Genomic DNA, 24,085 nt, shown 5'->3' on the forward strand with positions numbered 1-24,085 from the left:
TATTCTTTCAAGTAGATAATTAAGATTTTTAGTTGAAGCTTCAGTATCAAACTCTCAAAAATTAATAGAATGAACAGACAGAAAAGTAGAAGGATATAGTAGACCTGAGAAATACTATGAACCAGTTCAACATAATTAAGATTTATACAATTTTCACATAACAGCAGGATACAAATTCTATTCAAGTTCCCATAGACTATAAACCAGGAGACACTGGAACATATTCAGGGACACAAAACAAGGTGGAAAAATTTAATGGTCTAAAAGTATTGAAATCATAGAGTCTGTTCTCTTACCACTGCAGAATTATATTAGAAATCTATATCAAAAGATATTTGAAAATAACCCCCATATTTTCAAGTGTAATGTAACAATTACCAAGAGAGATCTTTGACTTAGCCATTGAAAGCCTCAATAAAGTTAAAAGACTGAAAAAACACAGAAGGTGATTGCAGAGAAGAAAGCATTTAAATGAGAAATTAATAGCAAAATGAGTAATTAATATATCAAATATACTTTGATAACTCCATGTGTTTGGAAAACAAATGTCCACTTTTAAAGGACGAGTGTATCTAAGAAGCCATACCAAGGAAAATTAGAAAATATGTGTAACAGAATAAAAATGAAAAGAGAATTTGTTGCATGCAACTGAAGCTGCTCAGTGCAACTAAATACAATGTGGAATCTTGAATAAGGAATGAAAAAAAATAATGAATATTAGCATAAAATTTTGTAAAATTTAAACAAAATCTGTACTTTAGTTAATACTGTATCACATGTTAATTTCCTGGGTGTTTTATACAACATAGTATTTCTTTATATTCTCAGAATTGAATTAGAAGTTTCAAGCCTCATTCAAAAAAATTTTTTAAATCACTAACATAGTAAGCTTTCTAGGCTTTTAGCAGTAGTACTAGACACCAGAATAAATGGAACTATCCAACCTTTGAGTGAATATAAATTAGAAACCTAGCATTCTATTCATACTTATTCAAACAATTGGAACCAAAATGTCATAAACTCATAAATTCATAAGTTTTAAAATATATATATATATTATATAATGTATGTATATTTTATATATATACAAAAGAGCTTTTCTACTATACTTGATAAAGGCTTGAGAAAGAACAAGAGATGGAGAAGTTAGAAAACGTAAACTAAATTATATGGGAGCACTGAAATAGAAAAATGAAACAAACTAGATAAAAAATCATACAGTCTAGTTGTTTTTAAACATGGCTGCTCCTTAGAATCACATCTAGAGCTTTGGGGGAAAAAAACAATACCTGGGCATTTGTATATATTTTTTTTAATTCCAAGATAATTCTAATGTGCATCTGGATTTTTAAAAAATGATTACAGGTTTTTCTATTAAACGGTAGTTTTAGTGAGATAGAATTCTACTACTTTCTGTTGACCAATCATGATACAGCGGTATTAAGACAAATAATAGTTACATAATCACAATAGTAAAAGATGTTTATCAATTTTCAATCAATGGCCGGACAAAAAATTAAAATAATTGCAATTGGAAGCCATAATGGAAGCATGATTAACCTAACAACATAAAATAATTACAAACAATTTAGGGAGTTAAGTAGAGTGATGTGATGACTGAAAGTGCATACATGCACCTGCCCAGCCAGTCTATGTCTTTTGGTTGGAACATTTATTCCATTTACATTAAGGTAATTATATATATGGATGATTTTATTACAGTTTTCTTAATTGTTTTGTTTATTTTTTGTAGGTCTTTTCCTTCTCTTGTGTTTCCTGCCTATAGAAGTTCCTTTAGCATTTGCTGGAAAGCTGGTTCAGTGGTGCTGAATTTTCTTAACTTTTGCTTGTCTGGAAAGCTTTTGATTTCTCCATCAAATCTGAATAAGAATCTTGATGGGTAGAGTATTCTTGGTTGTAGTATTCTTGGTTCCTTTCCATCACTTTAAATATATCATTCCATTTCCTTGTCTTGTAGAGTTTCTTTCAAGAAATCAGCTTATAACCTTATGGGACTTCCCTTGTATATTATCATTTTTCCTTTGTTGCTTTTAATATTTTATCTTTGTCTTTAATTTTTGTCAGTTTGATTATTATGTGTCTCGGTGTGTTTCTTTTTGGGTTTATCCTGCCTAGGACTCTCTGTGCTTCCTGGACTTGGTTGACTATTTCCTTTCCCGTGTTAGGGACATTTTCAGCTATTATTTCTTAAAATATTTTATCAGGTCCTTTCTCTCACTCTTCTATTTCTAGGACTCCTACAGTGTGAATGTTGGTACATTTTATGTGGTCCCAGAGGACTGTTAGACTGTCTTCAGGTTTTTTTCATTCTTTTTTCTATATTCTATTTTGTGGCAGTGATTTCCACCATTCTGTCTTCCAGGTCACTTGTCTGTTCTGCTGCCTCAGTTATTCTGCTCTTGATTCCTTCTAGTATATTGTTCATCTCTGTTTTTTAGTTCCTCTGCGAACTAAAAAAGTTCCTCTAGGTCTTTGGTAAACGTCTCATGCATCTTCTCTATTCTGTTTTTGAGATCCTGGATCTTCTTCACCATCATTATTCTGAATTCTTTTTCTGGAAGGTTGTCTATCTCTACTTCATTTAGTTGTTTTTCTGGGGCTTTATCTTGTCTCTTCATCTGGGACATAACCCTCTGCCTTTTCATTTTGATTAACCCTCTGTGATATGGCTTTTGTTCTGGCTGGCGGCAGGATTATAGTTCTTCCTACTTCTTTTGTCTGACCTCCAGAGGATTAGGCTAACAGGCTTGTGTAAGCTTCCTGATGGGAGGGACCAGTGGGAAAAACTGGTGTTGCTCTGGTGGGCAGGGTGTGCTCAGTAAAACTGTAATCTGATTGTCTGCTGGGTCTGTACTCCCTCCCTATTGTTTAGTCTGAGGAGACCCAGCCCTGGAGTCTACAGGCTCTATTGAAGAGTTAATGGTGACCTCCAAGAGGGATCAGGCCAGGGGCAGCACTTCCAAGGACTGCTGCTGCCAGTGCCCCAGTCCCTGTGGTGAGCCACTGCCAACCCACACCTCCACAGGAGACCCTCAGACACTAGCAGGGAGGTCTGCTCAGTCTCCTGTGGGGTCACTGCTCCTTTCTCCATGGGCCCCGGTGCATGCACGATTTTGTTTTTGTCCTGCAAGAGTGGAGTCTCTGTTTCCACAGTCCTGTGGAAATCTTGTGACCAAATCCCGCTGGCCTGCAAAGTCAAATTCCTTGGGGATTCCTAGGCATTTCGCTGGATCCCCAGGCTGGGAAGCCTGATATAGGGTTCAGAACCTTCACAACAGTGGGAGAGCTTATTTGGTATTATTGTTACCCAGTTTGTGAGTTGCCCACTCAGAGGATTATGGGATTTGATTTGATTTTCATTGCACCCCTCCTGTCTCATTGTGGCTTCTCCTTTGTCTTTGGATGGGGGCTATGTTTTTAGGTGGGTTCCAGTGTCCTCCTGTTGATGGTTGTTCAACAGCTAGTTACAATTTTAGTGCTCTCATAGGAGGAGATAAGTGCATCTTCTTCTACTCTGCCATCTTGAACCAATCCCCTCTCTTTATTCTGTGCTCTTTCATTTAATGATTTCCTTTCTAGATGTTTATCCTAATATTTTAAGTGACATATATATATATGAGGATTCCTACAAGAGGACTCATTAAATCAAAGTAATATATGAATATTGAATGTTAGTATTAATAGAAGTTATCTTCAAAAGCTTTTCACCAGAGTAGGTGCTAATTGTTAACAAAGGTATTTCTTACCAAGTGTTTAGCGCATGCTTTTACACATAGTAGAATTAAAACTGAGTGGATCAAGCTCAAATTCAAGTGAGAAAAATTTGTTTTTATGATGGCATGTAAGTCTATACAGAGAAAAGGGCTGCTTTCTACACCTAGGAAAAGAGGAAAACAGGCCTCCAAGAAGAGGTGCAATTGAAAGTGGGTCACCCATCTTCCATCATTATCATCACTGATAGTTATGGAGTGACTTCCATGTGCCAGGCAATGTGCTGAGTATTTTACATTATCTCCTTTAATTTTCACATATCCTATAAGGGAAATATATTATCCTATAAAGGATATTTATTTATTATCCTCATTTGATAGATTTTTTAAAAAGCTGAGGCACAGAGAGTGACTTGCCCAAGCCATGTAGCTAGTGACTTAGTTGGAATTAGAAATCAAGCAGTCTAGTCCAGCGTTCTGGTCTGTTCCCACCCAGCCACCTGCCCCAGACTCAGCGCCTCCATGCCCATGTGCCCCAAGTGTGACATGGAGGTATACTTTAGTGAGTGGGTGACCTCCCTGGGGAAGGACTGACATCAGCCTTGCCTGAAGTGTGAGAATGTGGAAAGACACTGACCTCGGGGTGTCATGCACAGCATGAAGGCAAGCCCTTTGGCAACCACCCCTGCTACACAGCCATGTTTGGACCCAAAGGCTTTGGGCACAGTGGAGCTGAGAGCCACTCTTTCAAGTAGACCCAGGTTTTGAAGATCCTATCTTCAGCTGCCTGCTGGGCTGCTGCCCTCCAGGCTGATGGCAGGCCTTCCCCACAGGCACCTGGGGCTCCCCTGCAGACCCCCATCCCCTCAATAAACCCAGATATTTGAGGGAGAAAACATCAAGCAGTCTGATTCCAAAGCCCCATTTTTTTTGTTTTTGTTTTTGTTTTTTTGCTACATTGGGTCTTCATTGCTGCACATGGGCTTTCTCTAGTTGCAGTGAGTGGGGGCTACTCTCTACTTGTGGTGTACAGGCTTCCCATTGTGGAACACAGGCTCAGTAGATGTGCTGCGTGGGCTTAGTTGCTCTACGACATATGGGATCTTCCAGAACCAGGGATCAAACCCATGTCCCCTGCATTGGCAGGCGAAGTCTTAACCACTGGACCACCAAGGAAGTCCCTCAATAGCCCCTTCTTGAATGCTTTATGTGTTCATGAAGAAGAGAAGGGGAAAAGAGGCACTGAAGATAGAAAGAACATACACCAAAGCACCAACGGCACGATGCTGTTTAGAGAGCAGCAAGTAGTCACTGTGGCTTGAGCATTAAGGTGCAGTTGCCCAACGATGGCATGGTGGAAGGCCAGAAAGATAGACTGAGTACATATTTGACTAACATATATTCCCTATATATGGAACTTCCAAACGGGAAGATGGCTATTGCTCTGGCATGAGGGTAGTCTCTGATTTCAGTGTTTTGTTCATGGCAAGAGCGGCAGGCTTTTTTATCCTTTCGAAACTATAGCATTCAGTCCTGTTTTCAGAGGATACTGTTCTGGTGCCAACCAGATGGAAGCCTTCCATCAGTAAAGTGTCAATCAGTAAGCCAAGAACATTAGTTCCGTTGGCCAGTTTTCGGTTATCAGGTTTTATGGAGACGTACCTAGGACACACAAAAATGTTCAGTTATGAAACATCCCTTTAATAACTAGCAAAACTAAATATATAAATTTGATTTATAACTTCAAATAAAGGCGTAATACCACTTTTATCAGGTTTTTTTTTAAAGACTTCATTTATAAATCTAAGCCAGTAATTTCAGGCTACTGAAAATAGAGACCCTACTGTAATCTCCAAAGTCATTTTAATTCCACATTTAGGAAGATAGCTAACACTGATGAAGTCTCACTAAGCAATTATTTTCTGGAGCAAACAATTTCATCAAACAATTAAATCAGCTTTTGATTGTTATATAACTATTTCCAATTTTTCTTTTTGACTTGCCAAATATTGTTTTAATTAATTGATTCAGTCATTTCAATGAACACTTGATCCTTTTACAGTTTCCCCCTAGATTTAATTTTACTCATTATCAGCACTGACATTACAAATTTTCTCCTGTGACTTTCTGTTATCAAAAACATTTTTTCAGGTGAGGTTTTGCAGATATTAAATGTCAAGATTTTATTGTCAATTTTTCTCAATAACTATCCATAGCTGAAGAGCAAAACAAAGGATCTAAAAGGACTCTAGAGTCAAAATGACAAAACTTCCTATTTCCTAGAAAACTCAATAAAACCAATACACATAAATCAAGAAAAAATATATACCTTAACTTTCAGATTGACCGTGCTGTGCTTAGTCGCTCATTGTGTCTGACTCATTGTGACCCCATGGACTATAGCCTGCCAGGCTCCTCTGTCCATGGGGATTCTCCAGGCAAGAATTCCGGAGTGGGTTGCCATGCCCTCCTCCAGGGGATCGTCCCAACCCAGGAATCGAACTGGGTCTCGTGCACTGCAGGCGGATTCTTTAGCATCTAAGCCACCAGGGAAGGTTGCTTTAATAATGTCAACATAATAATACCCACAAAGATACAGCTATATTGCCCCTGCTTTATCTACCATCCAGGATGTTTTTTATGTCTTTGTGTCCTCCCATATGACATGAGTCTGAACAAGCTCCGGGAGTTGGTGATAGACAGGGAAGCCTGGCATGCTGCAGTCCATGGGGTCGCAAAGAGTAGGACACAAGTGAGTGACTGAACTGTCCTCCCACCATTTGTTTATGAAATGTGGGGGGGGGGGGGAGGGAAAGGCTAACTTAAATTAGTTCCAGGCTGCCACCTAAACTGTCTTTGGTTTTATGGGATAAAAAGAGCCTTGGGGACACCCCTAGCCTTTTAATTATGATTGATAGACTGGTTATTGTAGTTCACATTTAGAAACTCATTCTAGACAAAAGAATTCAATAATAAAATGTAAGAATTATGAAACTACAAAGTACATAACCAAAAAATGTTTATGTTTAATGCAGCAAATTTTTAACATTAGTAAATGATTTCATCTACCCACAAGCCCCAGATCTTGATTGTAGAGCCTAGAAACATTTGTCAAAGAAAAAATGTTACAGAACATCTGACAAAATTAAGATGCAAGTAGTATTGTTGTTCAGTTTCTAAGTTGTGCCCAACTCTTTTGCAACCCCATGGACTGTAGCCCTCCAGGCTCCTCTGTCCATGGGATTTTCCAAACAAGAATACTGGAGTGGGTTGCCATTTCCTTCTCCAGGGGATCTTCCTGACCCAGGGATCAAACTCATGTCCCCTGAATTTGTAGGTGGGTTTATCACTGAGCCAGGTGGAATGTACTTGCAAGAAATCACTGGGCCTAAATATCAGATTCCCTAAGATGCCAAATTGAGAAATGGAAGATTTCAAGGCACAAGAAAAAGAGAAAAGAAACCAATGGGAAATGGAAAATCAAAACTTCTTTTAAAAACTTAAAAGGCAACTACACGTCTCCATTTGAGCTAATTTAAAAAGGAAAAGACAGATAGAATATGTCTGAGACATATATGTCTAAGACTCTAGAGTCCTGTGACCCTAACTTGAGCTTGATAATGTGGTATCATATGAATGGCCCTTTGCAAGATGCATGCCAAATATTTTTAGTACTATGAACTTAAGAGATAATAACTGAGCAACTTGCTAGGTTACCAAGACCTCAAAGTGATAAATCATATTAGTAGAACATAACTGAACAGCTGGATGATATATCAGGCTCTAAGGAGCCATTCAGGCTTACTTCTCCACTTTTCACCTTCAAAAAAAACATCTGAATGGACAGATTCAGACCAAGGAGTGAGCAGGAAATAAAAATGATTGCCAGCTAAGTGGGATATACCTAAGGTGGGCCTCTTAAGACCAAGAAGTTTCATCCGATGACCTAAACTCCCAAGATGTCACCGGATTTGGGTTATCTCTGTTCAGTTCAGTTCAGTTCAATCAGTTGTGTCCAACTCTTTGCCACCCCATGGACTGCAGCACTGCAGCCAGGCGTCCCTGTCCATCACTAATGCCCAGAGCTTGCTCAAACTCATGTCCGAGTCAGTGATACCATTTAACCATCTCATCCTCTGTTGTCCCCTTCTCCTCCTGCCTTCAGTCTTGGGTTATCTACCTCTACTTTGAAATTGGCGTTATAGAAAAAAAAAATCACGAACTACTTATCGGCTGAAAAAATTCTAAACTTCAAACACTGAAAAGAATACTATTTGGTGATGCATTAAAAAAATCTAATTTTAAAAATCGCTTCTAGTTTTAGAGTTATCTATTTTGGAATTTAAGTATAATGCCATTCTCTTATTAAGATGAAAACAATCTGATTTGTAAAACACAAACACTAAACGAGAAAGGGGAAAGTACTGTCATTGTACACATACAACTTTCCCAACTTGAGTTTCTGTTTTTCAAGATTATAAAAAGATTACATTTCAAGATTACATTTTCTCCAAATGTATAGTTTTTAAAGATCATTTAGTATTTCCAGGATATCTTTTTACCTTGTATGTTTCTTCTTGAAATCAATTATACCATTTTTCCTTATGTTTTTAACTTTTTAGAAAGGGATCCCCAAAGATCTTAATCATGCAAATTTAAAAATAAAAACTGGTAATTCCCCTTCTGTTTTAGTGTCCTACCAATTGTGCACAGAGGTATCTTAAAACATTTTGAGGTGAAGATAGGGTCTTAGGTTTTCTCCACAATCAGCATGTTAATTTAACTGGATCCCTTTCCCCAAAATGACATTTCATGAAAGACAGGAGATTATGAAGTGTGAAAACTTAAGAACTGTCATACTGCCCAGGGTTTTTAAGCTGGTATGCAGGACCACGGGGTATGTTGTGGGAGAGGTAAACATTCACTCCTGGTGTCTACTGCAAAAGTTAATATCCCAAAATATGTCTACCTTTACCCCCAAAAAAGTATATTTTATTTAAATACTATGAGTAAAGAACATATACAGACTTTTTTTCCCTCCTGAAAATTAAAGCCAGCTTTCACAGTTAGTAAAATAATAGTGGGACCGCATTAAGACATTTTTAAGGGGGAAAAGAAGTGTCCGTGACAGTAGAGTTAAAATCAGCCTGAGGGTCCAGCCAAGAATAACGGGGAGAAAGTGAATAACTGACTCAGAAGCAACTATCCTTAATATACTGACAGCCTATCCCAGTATTTTGAGTTGTGCAAGAGTGCCAGCGATGTAACAGGAGACCAGATTTGCCATGGGATATATCTGCCTTAATGGTGTTTAAGACATAAAGTGGAATAGAGAAAAATTAGTAGCCAAATCAGAATGGCTGAAAGAACAAATATACATAGAGTGTAAGGAAATCAGGACAAACTGTTGAGCCTTTACTATATGCCAGCAACCAAAAGAAACCCTGAGGGTAGAAAAAGGCATCTCATTCCATGGGAGTGGAACATAATCTATGAAATCATTTCCTCCTACAACTTGAATGACCATAGACCCAGTTTTCCCTGGACTATTCTGATTTATTCCTGTTATCCCATGTAATAAATTCTTTCTTTCACTCTGAAAAGTATCCCAGTCTGGACAATAATTATCTGGTCATTCCACCCAACTCTACTGATTCCTTCCCCCACTCCAAAAAAAATTATTTTCAGTCATTTTTTCTAAGAAAATTCAGGCATGAGAAAATTTCAGTTTTGAGGGGAAACATTAGGAACTGGTATAGAATAGAGGCTTCAAAGTACAATACCTGATTCCTGTTTGGTTCTCAGTAGTGCTGTCAGAGCCACATTGGAAAACCAGGTCATGGTAAGATGGTCTTTGTAGAGGCAGTGGAAGTAAGGTCATCTGAGGGAAAGAGTTACTACTCGAGGCTGGTGCAGAAGGTTGTTCTATAAACACTGTAATCCTCCCAGTTAGCATCTCAATTGTTTTGCTGCAAGAGCCAAACACCCTGAAGAAAGTCTGAGTATTTCGGCTTAGGAAATGTACCTCCACAAGAGCAGGTCTTGGCTGTAACATGGGTTCTTGGTTTAAGAGATCCACCAGAGGATTGAGTTCATAGAATAGAGCCTCTCTCCGAAGTCTAAGATGATCTGAAAAGTCAGTGGGTAGTAGAAGTTGGTGAGTTCTCAAAAAATCTATGATGAAACTAAATAAAACACCATCTCTGTCCACAAAAATCTGGCCACCAACCATCTTGAATTCTTTGTCTCTGCCATCTAACATTCTCATCAACCGAGAGCCAGGAAATTGCTTTAAGGTGGAAGACCTTGTGGTGAATACCTTCCCTCCCACATTCAAAGTGACCAGTTCCTGACCACTCATTCTTCTCTTGCTTCCAACTAAAGGCCACAAACCATCAGACACAGCCTTAGGAACCTGTACATCAACCTTAACCACAGTGTTAGTTATATATGATTAAGAAATCCAGGGGAGGGGAAAATAACAAAAACAGAGACCTAGATTTCCAGGTAACTACTGTTAAAGCAAACAGTGTGTCCATAGCTGGGTTTACAAATTTGAGAGTTGCTTGGGAACCTGCAGTATACAAAGTGAGAAAGCAACAGATGAGAAACTGGATAGTTTAAGGAAACTGCCAATAGGTCTGAGAACAGGGAACAGTTACAGTATCCCATTTAAAAAGAAAAATCCTTCATAAAAACCTCTTATAAATATGTATTAAAATATATTCTGGAACCAGAAAACCATTCAGCCTCTCCACACCTCGTATCTACTCGAGTCCTCATGGCAGAGACACTATTTCTAGAGAAACGTCTTAATTTCTTATGACCCTTTAGAAATTTAGTGGCTAAATCCTAGATTGACAGTTGACCTCAACCAGCAGCTTGAGTTGACTACTCTTCTCATAACTGCAAAGATTCTTCTGTACTTGAAATTTAGTTACCCTTTTTTTCCCATCCCTGCTTGTATTACCTCCTCTTAACCAAATTAATGTACTGGGGTAAACACCCTCTGGGCTGTCAAGGAATGTCTTGCCCCATAACAGAAATAAGTTTGACTGAAAGAGGTTCTAAGTCACTTCCTGTTTTCATCTGAAGCCTAAACAAGGTGAAAAAAATTACGTATTTTTGTTCTGTGGGAGATAAAGATAGGGCATCTTTATCTCATGTGAGCAGACAGGACAGTACTAGTGTTTAGCTGATTACTTTGCACTTTGTAATAGCTGACAGACTGCTTCATCTACTGTCAAATGAGTCTCACTAAAGTTCTTTTAAACAAATGGATTGGTTGGTTGTACAGTTGCCATTATATTTTGGAACAACACTTAGTTGCCAGTAAAAAGGAGGCCTTCTCACTTCCTGCTTTTGCCATGTGTTCTTTTTAACCCATGCCTTGGCTTACAGTCACTAACACTTCTGTAGTTTACCACCAAATTCCTTTGGTGATAAATTTACAAAACCTAAAAGCAGATAAAAGGCAAGCTGAAATAAATCTCCACCCTCCTAAAAATGTCAGCTTAGCATAAGAAAATGCCAGTTTTTGTTTACATGAGATTTACATTGTATTGAAAAAGGAAATCAACCCTCTGCAGAAAAAGCTGCAAATTCAATCCATCTTATTTTATTCCTTTTTTAAAGAATGCTCACTCTCAAAAAACAAAAAACGGTTGCTTTACAAGAGCAGTCTTTATTACATGCTTAAAAACAATCATTATTACACTACCTCATCAATACAGTATTAAATCATGTACTCTCTTACCCCCTCCTTTCATAGCACAAACATAACCAATACTGGGGATAGGATGCTAATTTCAAAAGCACCTTAAAAAGGAAGGAGGGCTGGAGACTAAACTATTAAATTTCACTTTTATCTTTATGCTACCTAATTTCAACATGTTTAAGACATTATTTTTGAAAGGAATACTTTTAGAGGGCAATATCTGACTGGAATCTTAACCAAATCTGAACTATCACTCTATTCTAACAATTTCTAACAAAAGACACAGAACTATGTACTTGAAACAGATTTTATAATAGTTTATATTTACACACAAATTCTGCCACATTATTCAGCACCACCAAAGTAAAACTCTTCAATCTTTCACTGAAAATGAAAAGCCCATCTGTCAACTGTTCCCAGTAAAAAACTGATTGTTCTACAAAATCAGCTGATCTAGGCAGGTAGGAACTAAAGTTTGAAAGATTCTCTCTCCAAGTTGCGATTTCGTCAAATAGGGACCATTCTAGGAACATGGTGGGACTGAAGAAAATGAGAAGGCCAAGTAGAATGACCACCACAAATAACGGATAAAGTCTCCAGGGAATCTTGCTAATGAACGTGCCAGTGTCTTGAGGCAAAGAAAGTTTATCCACGTCCACTAGTTTTATGTCTTCCCACTGACTGGTATCAAAGTTCTTCATCAAAGGGCTTGAGGGCAAATTTGAGGGAGGCAAAGGAGTTTCCTTGATGACTTTTATTTTCTCCCTGAACTCCTGCATCTGCTGCAGAAATATGATGGGTTCTGACACATCTTTGAAAGCCTCAGCAATGTTAAAGGCCATTCGCTGTTCCTGCAAGATGGTGTTGAGTTTGTTGATCTCTGGGTCATAGGCCTGCATCACTGCAAGTTTCATGGTCTCAAAGTCAGACAGGATTTCATTCTTCTTTTGATCTAACGTGTGTTGTAGCTTCTCAAAAAACTCCTTCACTTTATCTGAATCTTTAGTCAGCAACTGTAGAGACTTCCTTTTGCTAGTTTCCAAGGTATCCAAGCGAGAAAGGGCATCTCCCCGACGCCAGGTCTCAAAGCTCTGGAAGAGGGACTCAAAGGCGTCCCTTTCCTGAGCATAGGCATCTTCGATAGAACAGAAGACGTGCTTGGTGTGCTCACCCCGAGTCGCACAGATGCCACAGATCAGCTGCATGTCAGTCAGGCAGAAAATGTTGAGAGGCTGTCCCAAGTGTCCTTTGCACACTGGCATTTTGGGAGAGATCTTAATCTTGTTATACTTTTCCACAATACCCTTCAGGGAGTAATTAACCTGCAGGCTATTGACTCCCGTTGCTGAAGTTTCCTTCCGGCACGTGGGGCACTTAAATGGAGAGGATCTCCACAGGGAATTCCGCACATTCCCCTCTAAGATCCCTTCTAAGCACTTTTTGCAAAAGTTGTGTGAGCAAGGCAAAACCCGGGGATCATCAAACAGACTGCAACAGATTGGGCACGTGAGGTCTTCTTCAAGCAGCTCCATCACATCTCCTACCAGAGAGAGAGAAACACTTTATTTTACATCAGGAATCCCCTCCATTTGGACTATGAAATAATTAGAAGAAACTATCTTCACAGCCATTTTAAAAATGCTCTTGTCACAGAAATAACTGGTCAAACAAAGAAAATAAGAGAAATTTGGGACGGGAATGCACACCAAAGCAGATTTCATCTGCTGGGACTAGAACACACTCCTTATCAGTGGGGCTCCCGGTACACAAGGCCTTTGTGTGGGCTCTCCAACAGCAGGCATTGGCTGAGACAGGGCGAGGGCTGGGACGACTGCAAGTGGAGCCAGCGGGGCCCAAATGCTTGCTTTAAAGCAGAGCTGACTACTAGTTGTCAGAAACAAAGCCACTCAGTGTCTGAGCAGAATGAGCTCTTTAGTCTGGGCCCACAATCATAAAATGGTATGCTATTTAAAGAAGCAGAGATATAAATCCAAGCATGTTCTCTCATGGAGACTTTTATTAAAAACTGGCACATTTTCCTATTTCAAAGGCAAGATTACAATTATTAAAATCAGGGGTAAAAACATAAAATGAGAGCTGCAATTCATTCTTCCCTAGAGAATTAAATGGGTATTTTTTAAAACCACTGGGACAGTAATCAAAGCTGTTTGCACTGTCTGGAGCAATCAGTTCTCAAGATGCAATGGGGAGAAACCTGGGCTTCCTAAGGCTCTTCCAAGGCACCTGTGAGGACAATACTATTTTCATAGTAATACTGAGATGCTGTTTACCTTTGGCAGTGTTGACACTGCACCATTAAAAAAGCAATGGTAAGCAGACACAGCTGGGGCCTTAGCAGGAACCAAACAAGACCACAGGTAGCCCCAAACTGGATTCCTAATGTATTCACCACCACATACCCACAGCTGGGCAAAGGTGAGGGCAGCCAGATTCATTTTAGAATGTTCTTGATGAAACAGTAAAAATTATTCATTGTACTAAATCTTAATCCTTGTGTACATGTCTTTTTAAATCTTTCATATAACAAAATATGAAGTAACCACAAAGTATTTCTACTGCATACCAGCAGATACTGTCTGGAGGAAAAGCAATTAGGCAATTTAGCCACAAGCTAATCAGCTGCTTTTTTCAGGGAACACCGTTTTTATACTTGAAACAATGAATGACAAACTGTGGGTATGGAGACTTAAGTATCTGGCAGACATTTTTCTGAAAACAAACAAAATGAGCCCATCACTTCAAGGGAAATAAATGACAGTGTTTCTCACCAATGATAAAAAGTTGAATTTTTAAGTGAAAACTGGATTTTGGCAAACATAGTTGCCACTTAAAAGAGCTTGCTAGCTTACCATTAATTGAAGACTTTTCTAATGAAACAAGTGGTAATATTGACATGCGTATTGTTTTACGACAGAGGTCTTTGTATAATGAAATATGTCACTGTTTGGAGATTTATTGGAGAAGGAAACGGCAACCCACTCCACTATTCTTGCCTAGAGAATCCTGTGGACGCAGGAGCCTGGTGGGCTGCTCTCCATAGGGTCACAGAGTCAGACACGACTGAAGCGACTTAGCATGCATGCATGCATGCGTGCACTGGAGATCTACACTACACAGCAAATTAACTGGTTCAAATCACCAATGCATGTTACAGGTCATGCCTGGGTAAAAGATCAAAAGACCAATTATGTTAAAAAAAAATATGATTTCAGATTTCATACTTTAACTAACTTTTAAGAAACTACCCCTTGTTGAGTTTTGGTATAGTATCAAAGAAGAGTGATAGTTTTCCAAAAAGGGCATTAAAATATTCTTCCTTTCACCAACTACGTATCTGTGCCAAGCCAAACTGGATTTTCTTTGTATATTTCAACCAAAATAACTGATTGTAACAGATGTAATGCAGAGATACAGAAAAGATTCCTATTGTTGTCTACTAAATGGCGATTCTTGACAGAGATCTCTAAATATGTAAAACAAGGCCACCCTTCTCACAATTGTTCTGAAAAGTTATTTTTCACAAATTATGTTAACATGATAGGTTTATCATAATTTTAAATGAATTACCTTAAATTTTTTCTCAGTTTTAATTTCAAATACACATGTAAATAAAAGCTCTTGGGAGCCTCAGCTTTGAAGTGTAAAGGGGTCCTGAGACCAAAATATTTGAGACCTCTGAACTAGAGAATACTAATTCTCAATTCAAGTTTATTCTTTTAAAAATGTATATTTTAAAACTTTTATCCCTAAAGTTTTAGAAACAAAAACAGCACTAAATATGTCCCCATTCAGTTTACTAAGATAAATATATCCTTCAGTATTTATATGACCACCAAAGTAATAAAATTTATAAATAAATAAATAAAATAGGGTCTACTAATCTCTATGTCATCTTATAACCAAAAGTAAGTAAACCTTTTGACAGTAATTTAAAGAATCACAATTGGACCTACAATGTAGAAGACTTAAAAGATAAGCTGAACTTACAGGACTAACTAGTTTATGGTCTTAGGTTGTGAGAGATATATGTATAATAAATATATAATACATATATATGTGGAATTGGGGCTTCCTTGGTGGCTCAGTGGGGTTTGATCTCTGGATCGGGAAGATCCCCTGCAGAAGGAAATGGTAACCCACTGCAGTATTCTTGACTGTGAAATCCAATGGACAGAGGTGCCTGGAGGGCTACAGTCCATGGGTCACAAAGAGTCAGACATGACTTAGCAACTAAACAACAATGTAGAACTGAAGTAGAGTATTCTGCCAGACTTTAGTGTTATATGGCAAAAATGGTGATGAGCTTATTTTCTGAAAAATCTTTTGTGACATGACAAATCAAATAATCTTCGAAAAGCACTGGAAAGAGAATGGCTTCCGAGACTGAGGTTAGTGTGCTGAAAGGTTATCAAGCAGTTATAGAACATTCTCTTTAGAGCAAAGAAAGAAAACTTTTCATGATCTTCCACCACTAGTCCTGGTTCTGTCACCTCCCCTGCTCTCTAACATGTTTCACCTAGAATTATATAAACCTAATTTACTCTTCCTTGCCAGGTTAGTATTTCCAGAGAATCCTATCTAAGCATGTTAAACAACTAACAGGAAGAACAAAGGAGACCAAGTTTTGTCATGAGGAGGAGAGAAAGGCACCCAAGACAAAGAAACTTTGAAGAAAACTGGGGATACTGAAATAGCGGCCAAGAAGAATTTTAAGGCAATCAAGTATCATCAAAAAGATAAAAGGAAAATGTCACACACAGGAAAATTTAGAAATAATAGTCATCCCAAAGCCATAATCAATTTACAGCTCTTAAAATGAACCAGAGAAAAACGTAATTTGGAAAGTCCCTTTTCTAAAAAAATTGCATCAAAACCATAGTAGATCCTGTTGTTCCACTTTTAGTGATACAACTTATAAATTTTAGTTCATAATTTAAAGACTTTCATTTTAATCCACATTAAAACAATTTTATTTTCTTAGCTTTATACTCAAAACCTTATGTCAAAACTCTGTGACCAATTCCCTAGCTGACTTTTAGAGAAAACTGAGATATATTAGCCTAACAACCCAAGAAACCACGGCAAGTTTGCTGCCTTTGAAGTTTTAAAGGAAAACAATAAGGGTTTTAGCCTCACTAAGAGAAGGGTATGCTTCACAGTAAAGGAACTTACAGATTCTTTTCTTAAAAGTATGCTAACATAAAAATCTAAATAAATCACCTGAGCTTACTTCTTCGACAAAACTAAAATATACGTCCCCTTTTTGGGGGGACAAATATAGATGTCAAGAAACTTTATTATGTGAACAAAATTTCTGTTCACTAGTCATAAAATTTCAACTTAACCAATCTCGAACTAGGTATACAAAGGCAAACAAGTCTTCCAAGATTCATTTCTTATTTTGAATCAAAAACTTCCCAAGTTCTGTTTATTTTGGCTGCTCCACACAGCTTGTGGGATCTTAGTTCCCTGTCTAGGAATTGAACCTGGGCATGTAGTAAGGAAATCGCAGAGTCCTAACCATCACACTGCCAAGGAATTCCTAAAAATCTCCCAAGTTCTATACCAACAAAGAAAGTAGCTGAATATATAACTAGTTACCTACCACCTCCTCTGGTTTTCAACTTCATTTGTCTACTGTATTTATACTTTAAAATATTTTTTAATTTGCAGAGAATAAGACTCCTTTTGGTACATAATTCTATGAATTTTGACAAATGCAGTTGTATAACACCACCACAGATTTATTTTCAAGCAAACTTTCAAAATATCCACTCAAGGAAGACTACAAAAACTGTTTGATCAATACTACCTTGAGTGGGTATATATTAATAGCAACAAGAGTATTTAATACAACAACCAGAATATTTTAAAAGATAGAAAAGCTAACAGTTACAGGCTTCCCTGATGGCACAGACAGTGAAGAATCTGCCTGCAATGTAGGAAGCCCAGGTTCGATCCCTGGGTCAGGAAGATCCCCTGGAGAAGGGAATGACTACCCACTCCAGCAGTCCTGCCTGGAGAATCCCATGGACAGAGGAACCTGGCGGGCTACAGTCCATGGGGTCACAAGAGTCGGGCATGACTGAGGACTAACACAACCCAAAGGAAAGGAGTCATAAAACACAAAAAGTTGACTTCTCCCTCCTGGGAGCCTTTTTGTTTTTATATCATCAACTCAAAATGATTATAAATGAAGAGGTGTTCATTTTATTCACTTAAAAGATAATTTTAACAAAACCTTTTAATTAAAAGAACCTTTCCTATTAAATCTTGGCACTTCATTAGTTGATAGCAATATAAAGTTCAAAATATTATCCAATTTTTTTTTCCAAATCCCATTAGAGAATAAAAAGATTATACCTTATATCTTAGAAATTTAAACCTGATTTCCATCCTGCTTTGATCTTTGAATTCAGAAATTTCAAAGCAGTATCTAAATACCTAACAAGTAACTAGATAGAAAATACTGAAACTCACTTCACAGACAAAACTAAATTATGTGAACTCTACTAAACAGCCAGTCATCAATCAACCTTATTTTGAAACAAAGTATAGAATAAAAGAGCTCACCTTTTAAAACACTTATATCCTCTCATCCCACTAGTTAATCTTATTTTCAAGTAGTATACTGATAATTTAGTACGAGATCCACTAAATGGTTTCTTGAAACTTACTAAAGATGTATTAATAATAATTGAATCTAGGTGGAGGATATAAGGATATCTACTGTAGTGTACTTTTAATTTTTAGTATATTTTAAAATTTTCACAAAAGTTGGAAAAAAAAAAATCAACAGTGAGACCAGTTATAAGAACATCATATTGAGCTAAAAAGGTAAAACTTCAGAAATACTAGCTGACTGATAAGCTTCATAAATTTTTTTATCTTTTATAAAATAAAAAGTATCTTACTGGAAATGTCTGGATCCAGGCCTATGAGTAGACTGACATACTCATTTTGCTCTCAATCTATGACCTTGGACAAACCACTTACACATGTTAGTTTTTCTCCTCATTGAAAAACTGTTTTGAAAGTTATCTAATAATATATTAAAACTATTTACCAAGTTGTTTTTTTTTTAAGTACTCTTTATCAGTATGTTATTAACACTTCATTCTGGCTTTTAGAGACTGTGCCAAAACATGATCCAAACAGGATAATGTGAAATTAAGAAAAAAACAAAATTTCTGATAACTTAAAAAAGGAATATGAAAATATACCACGTATAGTATCTAAAATAGCTTATCTAATTGTTACATGGCCCTTGCAAACACCATATAATTTACCTTTGTGGCCATATAAGACATAAGTAACCTACCTTTTCTGGCACTGTCCTAGAATAAGTGGCAGTAATAAGTAAATATGTAATAATAAGTAAAATTTCCCCCACTGTATTTCTAATAGAATTCCTGATTAGGGCAAAATAAACCTAGTACAGAAGGTCTAGCAGCTTAGAAGCCCTACCTACTCCGAAAGTTCACAAGTTTTTGGACTAAAATGACATCTCAAAAACCAAAAACTAGGTCATTACCTTCATAATCTAGACAAACTTGGGAAAAATTAGTTTTTTCCTTTCCTTCATTCTCTTCTCTATGCCATTCTTTTTCCTTGACTTGTTTATTCTTCTTTTATCTCAGGTTCCCCATTCTACTTCAAGAAACATAATCTTTTTGATTTTCTCTTATTCCCTCCTTATCTCACACCTTCTCTCTCTCACCTGATAGTCACCCAAGATATTATTCTGTAATCCTGTTAATCAGTAGCATTAAATCAATAGTTCTAGGGTTATGAGCTACATCAGGTATCACTATCCTATTTATGAACAACTATTTAGAAATCTATGAGGATATCTAATGGTATGAAATCCCATTCTTTCCCACCCAGATGCAATCAATTAGAATAAAATGAAGGTCTGAATTTCAAGGAAACATAACATATGGCCTAAATTATTCTCCTAGTCTGGTACCAACCAGATTTAGATTATTTATCTTTACCTGTTAAGAGTTAAAATTAACTTAAATTGGAACTACCAACAGACGTGAACTGGTTATGAACCAGACGTGTCTGGTTTCTTATCTCCCAAATAAATGTAAAGAGGTTTAAATGAAGGTGAAAAAAATTTTAGAACAAATCTTCTTTTGCAACAATAAACTTGGCAATCACTAGCCTAAATTATTATCCCCAACAGATTGGTATCTATTGAAAGTTTTCATCATCTAGCCCTGCATTTGAGGTTAATACCAGCTTTCAGAAAAGTACTGTCAATTCAGTACACAGCAAGCTAGATCTATCTGGTAAGTGAAAATCACTTAGTGTGTAATACTGCGCCAAGAGAAAAAGGTTATTCTGTGGCCAACTGATCAGTACTACCTACCAATAAAATTGGTCTGAACCAAGTTCCCTTTGTTCAGTGTAGAATTACATACACATTTTATTCTAAGTAAAACTCATCTAGAAAATATTTCAAGTAGAAAGCTGATTATGCTAAACTTTAAGCAGTTGCCAGGTTGGCTATAGTCTATTCACTATGCTGACACTCCACCCTCCTATTCAGTATCTGCACATATTCGGGGGAACAAAGAAAGAGCTCCTCTGGGAATTCTGAAGGGTTGGCCAGGCTATTGCCAAATAGGATACACTTGTGCTTATTCCACAGGAAAGACGATTTAAACTATCAGCAAAAATTTTCAGTTCCACTTTTCCTTAGAAATGTATCTACATCTATAATGCAAATGAATTAGAAAGCATCCACATTAAGGGAATCTGCTTGGATTCCCTCAAGGGCTTGACTGGAGTGTAACTATTCTCCATGTCAAAGGACACCTGTTTTTGGTTACCTGTTAGGGGTGCTATTCCTCTAGTACCTGAGAGTTTCAAGGCAAGGTAATGAAAGCAGCAGTGTCTTTCATGACAAAAATGGACAATCCCAACCATCTAATGCTGTTTTAAAAGATGAAATAGTAAAAAATCCGTTCCTGCCCTAAATTCCAAAATATAGCACATTTACAGAGGTATTATCATACAAGATATAACAAATGCCTTACAAAAGGACATAGAAAGCTGACACCATACTAATGTTGGAGAGGTTATCCATACATGTGGATTTTGTTTTTCTAAAATTATAATTTGTGATTACAGAAAATTCAGGAAATATAGGGGAAAAAATTACCCATGGTCACATTGCCAAGAAATAACCATTATGATTATTTTGGTGTATTTCTTCTAACATTATTTTGGCATATTTCTTCCAATCTTGTGTATGCACACCATATTTTAAAAGAACTGGTAGCGTAACAGAACTCTGTGTCCACTTTTCCCACTTATTTTCTTACTTGCATTTCCCCTGTTGTTCCCCTATTCGTTTAAAACATGATCATCTTATGGATATGCTATTTCCTACTGTTTATTTTGGGGGGATTATAACATTTTAATGAACAATGTAGCAAAGTCTTAGTCCAACACTCTAATTATTTCCTTAAATGGTTCCTTTAAGTGTACTGTCAGGTGAGTCAAAGAGTAGAAACATCCTCAAGGCTCCTGAAAAAACCGTCAAGTTTCCCTCTAGAAGAGAGTATACCACTTTCTGCACTCTGACCAATGATGTATGATGGTGCTCCACCTCTCCAAGTAGTTCCTGACCTTACAACAGAACCATACTTTTATAGAACTTAGTAAAAAAAAAAAAAAGAAGAAGAAAAAAAAGGCATATTTTACCATACCTACCTAAGTTTAAAGTATAAAACAGTTTAAGGCAGTTAATATTAGTATGTGTCTGCATATCACCAATATATAGTATATGGTGCTAAAAGTTATGGGGTAAGAATAAAATACTGGGCTTAAAAACATTTTAGCTCTTAGCGATCATTTAGCTAAACACCTAACTTTACAAGTGAAAACACTGAGCCCCACCCCACCCTGCAAACTGTACACAGCAAGCAAGGCATAGGACCTGAGTTGCCCAATTATGAGACCTCAGCACTATCCGACGGAGAAGGCAATGGCACCCCACTCCAGCACTCTTGCCTGGAAAATCCCATGGACCGAGGAGTCTGGTGGGCTTCCGTCTATGGGGTCGCACAGAGTCAGACAAGACTGAAGTGACTTAGCAGCAGCAGCAGCACTATCCGAAAAGTGGGTCAAGAATTCAGGATCCTCACTCGTTAAATGGAGACATCTAATCATGAGTTCTCTAAATCCCTTCTAAAATGCTATAATTTTTACAAAGTAGGTTATAACAGATTCTCCAGTGAAGAAGGGTAAAGAGCACTGAAACTGCATCTAACTACCTAGCTTTCCAAGCACTAGCTCTACCCTTCATGGCATCAGGATTTTTATACCTACCTCATGTTCTTGGAAAGATTAAGTAATGTGTGACAATCTTGTAAACTATTGACCTGCATCATTGTAAGGTGATTTAATTAACATATGTGTAGAGATACTGTAAAAACTGTAACTACACATTTACAGTGAGCATGAGTGAGTTAGAGCATAGTGTATTAACCAAGAAAAGTCCTAAGACAGTTGGACTCTCTCGAACTATAATTTCAAGGGAGGGCAAAGTGTTACATAGCATACCAGGTGCAAAGCACCATTGGTGGAGATGGGCATAGCTTAACAGCTGTGGCAGAAGTAGGGCCAGGTAACCAATACATGTAGAGAATAAAAATAACCTGGTGTTACAGAAAGACTTGCCAGAGAGGCTTAGTATGTCAGCTGGTGCAAAAAAAAAAAAAGTATTTTTAGGGAAAGACAGGAGAGTATGAAGAAATATATCTTCTTACTGTGCAAGACAGAAGTATAACCAGTTAATCAACAACTCCATCAAGTTCTACCACAGGGACTGGTTATGTAAAAGAAATTCTGCTTTTAAAATACCTATTATAGGGTCAGAAAACTCAAGCCCTGTTGTACAAACCCAAGCAGCAGTGACACAGGAAAAGAAAAAAAAAAAAGACAAACCCTATTTAAAACCAAAAGTTGTTGTAGCCTCTCTTCCTTTGCAATACAAATCTTTGGATTATGTTTCAAATAACTGTCATTTAAAGAATGTCCGTATTGAATCTATTTTTCTGGGTTTTGACAAAATATGAAAAGAACAAAGACCATTTATGAGGGTGGGAAGACATAATCTCGACAGAGTTCGATTTTGAAAGGTTCTGGGCCTGAAGAAATTGGGTGCTTTTTTGCTTAATGTAGGGAAAAGTAGTTTACCTCTGTCACTTGCAAGCCAGGAGTATTGGTCAGGGTTACTGGTTCCCAAGGCAAAGCAATCAGGTTTTGGTTTGTTTTTTCTTCAGGTCGTGACTGGTAATCAAAACGAGGCTATTGCAAAGAAAGAACAAAGAAGAGTGTTATGCATTTATCTGCACAGGATCCTTAGTCTTGACCCTCAATTTTTTTTTCCAATCATCCCCCCACAAATAAAGCCAGCCGGCAAGGACCTGGTGAAAAAGCCAGGAGCCTGGGAGAGCCTGGCGATCTTTTGTGCTAAGGAGCTTCACGGCTAGGGCGCCCTCCCCCGGCACCAGGCAGCCTCCCCACGCCTAGTGCCAGAGGGTGGTGGTCGCGCGCTCCGACTCTGGTTCACGGTCGCCTCTTCTTTTGTAGGCGACCCCGAGGAGCCGGCGGTGAAGCCAGGAGCGCTTGGTAGCGGAGCAGGTTTCCTGCAGCCCGGCCGCGCTGGCCCGGCCCCGGCCGCCCACCCGCACGCCATTCCCCCACCTCCGGTAACCGGGCCCGGCTGCTCTCCGCGGAGACAAGAGCTCAGACTGAGCTCTCCGCCAGCCCCCACGCACGCAGGTGCCCGCCCAGCCAGGGCAAGTCCCCACCCCGCTTCCCCGGGAGAGGCCGGCCGGCGCGTACTTATCTCGGACCTCCGGGGTCGGTGGAGGGGAAGCCGCCGGGAGCCGCGCAGCCGCCAGTCCTCCGGCCGCGGGTACCGCGCGTTTACGAGGCGGGAACGGCTGCAAAATGGACTCGCGGCGCCGACGGGCCTCACCCCGACGCCCTCCTTCCCCCGGCACTTCGGCCCGCCTCCCCCGCCGAGCCGCGCCTTTGTTCCGCCTCCCGGGGCTCGCCTTTTCCCCCAGGGAGGGAGGCCGCGGGTGAGGGGAGGCGGGAGCCCTTCCGGTATCTCCAACCGCCGCCTGCAACCGCCGGCGCGCCCGGCGCGCGGGGCCGAGGGGCGGGCTCCCGGCGGCGCGCTCCGCTCGCTTCGAGAGGGCTGCGCGCGCCCGCGGGGCGCCGGGCCGGGGACGCGGATCGCGCGGACCCGCGGGCTGGGCCCGGGCCGAGCGCGGGCGACAGGAGGCGGCGTGGTTCCCGGTGGAGCCGCCTGGGAAGGAAGCCGGCGCACGACGAGATGGTTGGGTTTGGATTGTTGTACTTTTTTTTTTGTTCGTTGCATTTTTAGGAACAAAAAAAAAAGCCCAACCCTTCACACCGCTTCATCTGCATCTCTCACGACCAGAAGCTCGCCTCAGCGGCTTGGGGGAGACAGACGGCTGTCCGCCTGCACCCACAACACGGGGTGGGTGGGACGGGCACTTGCGCAGAGACCAGCGCCAGGGCTGTAGCCAAGGGCTCCAGCCAGAGCACAGTCAAAGTAGTTAAC

The 24,085-nt window shown here is 39.0% G+C and overlaps 2 protein-coding genes, 1 long non-coding RNA gene and 1 pseudogene across 5 annotated transcripts in view; 2 read left to right on the forward strand and 2 right to left on the reverse strand.

Annotated features, from left to right (window-relative positions):
- The window catches only part of LOC102188416, a 37,247-nt gene extending 14,048 nt beyond the window's left edge, over positions 1-23,199 (forward strand). For both annotated transcript variants that reach the window (XR_001918956.1, XR_001918954.1), the window contains one exon: positions 23,080-23,199. This is a non-coding gene — a long non-coding RNA (uncharacterized LOC102188416). The remainder of the gene's footprint in view (positions 1-23,079) is intronic.
- LOC106502709 lies at positions 1,782-4,677 on the forward strand (annotated as a pseudogene).
- Positions 4,677-11,320, reverse strand: KCNRG (potassium channel regulator). The gene is made up of 2 exons (XM_005687464.3): positions 9,515-11,320; positions 4,677-5,393 (listed from the first exon to the last, which is right to left on the reverse strand). The coding sequence occupies exons 1-2, from the start codon at positions 10,090-10,092 to the stop codon at positions 5,168-5,170; spliced, it is 804 nt and encodes a 267-aa protein (XP_005687521.1). The 5' UTR covers positions 10,093-11,320; the 3' UTR covers positions 4,677-5,167.
- TRIM13 (tripartite motif containing 13) lies at positions 11,400-23,584 on the reverse strand. 2 transcript variants are annotated; one of them, XM_018056718.1, is made up of 3 exons: positions 23,346-23,584; positions 22,684-22,794; positions 11,400-12,988 (listed from the first exon to the last, which is right to left on the reverse strand). In XM_018056718.1, exon 3 carries the CDS (start codon positions 12,978-12,980, stop codon positions 11,757-11,759), a length of 1,224 nt encoding a protein of 407 aa, XP_017912207.1. In that variant the 5' UTR covers positions 12,981-12,988; positions 22,684-22,794; positions 23,346-23,584; the 3' UTR covers positions 11,400-11,756. The 2 variants fall into 2 exon arrangements, with proteins under 2 accessions (XP_017912207.1, XP_017912206.1); XM_018056717.1 differs by having other exon boundaries at positions 23,335-23,584.

This window comes from Capra hircus, chromosome 12 (genome assembly GCF_001704415.2).
Source record: "Capra hircus breed San Clemente chromosome 12, ASM170441v1, whole genome shotgun sequence".
NCBI classification, from domain to species: domain Eukaryota; kingdom Metazoa; phylum Chordata; class Mammalia; order Artiodactyla; family Bovidae; genus Capra; species Capra hircus.